We start from the raw sequence: 4,047 nt of genomic DNA, 5'->3' as shown, positions 1-4,047 counted from the left end.
AATTTAAAAAATACGTCAGAGGTTAAAAATATGCAGGTGACCATACGCAACACGACACGAACAAAAACAATAGACTCCAAACTACCAGTTTCTATATATGGGCTCTTCGATGTAACAGACCAGCTTCTCACCTCCGGGGCTCGGCCTTCTCCGGCAGAGGGAGTTACATCAATGTCGCATGTGACCATCAATTTTCGGCCATATTTAGCCCAAATCACCGGTCCTGGTCCTCCTTGTGACCGCCAGATCGGCCTGATAGATCGCCAACCACTTGTTACCCGTTAATGAAGATAGTAAGTCGGTAATGTCGACTCGGCATATTCATCAACAAGTTTTATAATCACGCTCGTCACCGCATGATATATTAATGAATTTAATTGCCCGAGTGGCCCTGGATATGGTAACTGGTTTCCTCCTCTTTGTCATGCTTTGGTGATTTTTGCATGCTTTAACACCATACATGAAGTTCTACTAAAGTATAAGTTTCATTTGAAAGCGTTGAATCATTTTGGTGTTTTATCTTCAGCAAAAAAGGTACAGAACTAATACTACATAATTTGATTTTAATAAATAATAAATCTGCTATCCATTTTTTGTTGGAATGTGATCTTTGAAAGATTTACTCTAACAGAGTAAAATGTTAAACTTCCTGTCCACTACAATAGAACAGCTCCAAGTGCAACACTTTCAAACTCTCCAAAAGCACAACGCAAGATGTACCAGTTGGCCAGCAGTTGCCAGGATAGGGGTGGTGGTTGTGTCAGGTTGGACTCACTAGAGGGTGAAGCAGGTGAGGTCTGAGCAAAGTTAGATAAGTGCCTTTAACACTGTCTTGTCGTAACGTACCCTAACAAGTGAACCATACAGGGGCCACCTGCCCTTGGGTACTACAAGTCAAATTAGCGTTGACTGTTGAAATGCTATTCTCTTACCAACTATTATAAAAGTAAAATTTAACCCCATAGTAAGTAAAATGCTGCAAAACAACCATATTCACAAGAAAGTTCAATATCATATAATATATAAACATTCTATGGTTGATAATTTTAAAAATTTAAAATTTGCATAAGGATTATTCAGAGGAATAAATGCGTTCAGTTTAGCTCTTGTTTGGAAGAGGTTATATAAATTTAAAGATATTGAAAAGGTACTGGAATTTGACAATGGATAGTTGTGTAGTCTGTTGATAAATCTTAATAGTATACTTAGAAATATAAAGTTTACAACTTAATTTCTTAAAAAAATGTTTCGCCATCGGGCCTATATTGATAAAGATATTTGAGGTAAATTATTATCTAAAGGTCTATATATATATATAGTACAGCATGGTATTCACCCTGCCGAACAAGGAGGATGGACTCCAAGCGATGGAGGCAAACTGGCGGAGACAAGCCTAGAGAGTATACTGAAGGACCTAAGGGATACAAGGGTGGAAGTGACGATTCCCAAGTTTAAAGTAGAACAGACTCTTAAGCTCAAGGACATCTTACAAAAGATGGGTCTGAAAGATGTTTTCTCCAGCAAAGCAAATTTGCACGGTGTGGCCAATGGAGATAATCTTTATGTCAGCGATGTTATCCAGAAAACCTTCATCAACGTTCACGAGAACGGGACGGAGGCTGCTGCTGCCACAGGTCTCACTCGTTGTGAAATCTTTGAACATCAACCGACTACGCTTCAAGGCAGATCATCCATTCCTCTTCTACCTGATCTCAAATAGAGGAAGTATTGTGTTGTTCACTGGCAGATTCAGCTTGCCCACACACTTGCAATAACAGTGCAATGTTTGAGGCATATTATTATGATAAGATGGGCTACACTAGATTTTCTCATATAATATGTAACCATCAGCTTTACTGAACAGTTTGTTGTATATTTTGTGCATAAATAAGGTTTCTAATAAACACGTTTATAGTAAAAAAAAAAGTTTATTTAAATAAATTAAATTCGGCTATTGCCATTTATACAAATTTAATGAATGTAAATAGAAGTCATTTGACAGGTGTTTGGTCTTCCGATCATATGTTAGTTTGGTTATTTAAACACATATGTGAAAGAAACGGACTACAACATAATTGAATCGTAAAAAGTGAGGGCTCTGGGGTAATGGTAGTACATTCACCCGGCAAGTGAGAGATTTCGAGTCCGGCGGAACAGTACTTTTTGCGATTCAATGTTTATTGAAATAAATTATATATCTATATATTTATTTATTTATTGTATTTCGGTAAACAAATATTTATTGGAAACCAAGTTAAGCTCTCTGATCGAACCTGAACTGAGGGAAAAAAGGACACAATGAAAATGTCCGTATGAAGGAAACAGGATTTTCCGGACATTTCCCATCGTTCAGTGAAACAAAAAATCATTAACACTACTTTTCGAGATCTGCAATCTGATCTCTTCTTCAGGTACATTTTGATGTTTCCTTCACAATCCTTCCATCGTCAAAAATAAACTTCAAACAAAGAATTTCCGTATGTTTACAAAAGTAGAAATGACCAGTTGGTAGTTGACCAGCAGCTGGAGGAGGATGAACCATCAGGTGGCAGACTTACTGGAGGGTGTAGGGAGGCAGGTGGAGGAGGGTGGCTGCTGCCGTCATGCTGGGTGACCAGCACCACCACCAGATAAGGTGCATACATTACACTTGCAGCGTACCGTGGTGCTACCAACGTACTTAGAGGAAGGTGGTTTCAGGCTCCAGTGGACTCCAAGACAGCTGCTGAGGCGCTGAAGACTTCGGCCGTTATATGATGTTAGATATGTTAAAAATTCATAAAAACACAAGGGGAATGTTTCAAAATAAAAAATGGTGCGAAAGACAAATTTTATGAGGAGTAGTTGAGGATATACTTATAAAGTAAAATATACAAGTTATATCTACGCGGTTTAAAAATTTGCTACATCTGCTTTTCATGGCCTAGAAATTACCACATAATTTATTTTATTGTCTTTAATTTCATGGAATATCATGCAATTTTGGCATATAGTAGTTAACCATTTGATCTGTTTTCATGGTTCCACGAATTCCTTAGTTTCTTCTTTACTTATCCAATGGTCTACAAACGAAGGACCTCTCTCGCTATCATAAACAGTAGAAATCAGGCATATTTAGAGCAAATGTGAATCTTAATCATCGATTAAATTGTATTAATTTCATAGACATTAGTTTAATTATAAGTTTTTAGACTGTTATTGAAAATTAAGTAACAGGCTAAATAAATAAATACTCTGCCAATTAAATTAAATAACAATCATTGAAATGCTGTAAAAAAAACTTTTGGCAAATTCCAAGTAAAACCATATAGCATCCTAGATTTCAGCCCACAATTCCAAAAGTTTCGACCTGTTTATGAAGATGCTGTGTATACATTTACTGTCCCTGACATTATAACTGATGACACCAAAAGAATGCAGTTAACAGTAATGTTCTTGCTACAAGACAAACGCTTCCTAAGTGTCATAGTATTATCAAATAAATGAATTTTGAACATGATGAATTTTCATGTTATAATGTGTAAAATAGAAGGAGTTGCTATTTTCACATAGCAAAGTTTTAGTATAAAAATATACACTTAATCAATATTTCTCCAGTAGTGGATACGTGGTTGGCTGTAATATAATATATTTTGACGGATTGTCCAGTATGTTATGGATTTACAAAACACATTTTCACTATTTAAACAATTTAAAATGAAATTTGATGTTGCGTATGGATTTTCCTGGTCTTATTTTGCAAGTAAAATGACGAAGGCTAGACAAGATTAATAAATACATAAGCAGTCCTGGAGGCAGGAAATTTGTATAAGTTCTATGGAGAAACGCCTGGGAAGTACTAACAACCAGTAGGTTGGGTAGACTAGGGGATCCAGGGGTTATGCGGTTCCAGGCTTTTAGATACCAGAAGGTTTCATGAATCAGGTAACCGCCAAAAGGAAACAACCAGTTACATTTTTGAAATATTAGTGAGTTACGATACAAATTTACCTTACTTCATCAAAGTATATAGAAGCTATTGCTATATTTACACATTACTGAATTTTA

General features: G+C 36.2%; 1 protein-coding gene across 1 annotated transcript; it reads left to right on the top strand.

The window, feature by feature from the left end:
- Positions 1-714: 714 nt before the first annotated feature.
- On the top strand, positions 715-1,783 carry LOC124365589 (intracellular coagulation inhibitor 2-like). The gene is made up of 2 exons (XM_046821582.1): positions 715-790; positions 1,320-1,783. Exons 1-2 carry the CDS (start codon positions 715-717, stop codon positions 1,718-1,720), a joined length of 477 nt encoding a protein of 158 aa, XP_046677538.1. The 3' UTR covers positions 1,721-1,783.
- The last annotated feature ends 2,264 nt before the right edge of the window (positions 1,784-4,047 follow it).

This window comes from Homalodisca vitripennis, chromosome 6 (assembly GCF_021130785.1).
Source record: "Homalodisca vitripennis isolate AUS2020 chromosome 6, UT_GWSS_2.1, whole genome shotgun sequence".
Classification (NCBI taxonomy): Eukaryota; Metazoa; Arthropoda; class Insecta; order Hemiptera; family Cicadellidae; genus Homalodisca; species Homalodisca vitripennis.
The sequence above is the reverse complement of the archived record's forward strand: the minus strand, read 5'-3'. Positions and strand labels throughout refer to the sequence as shown.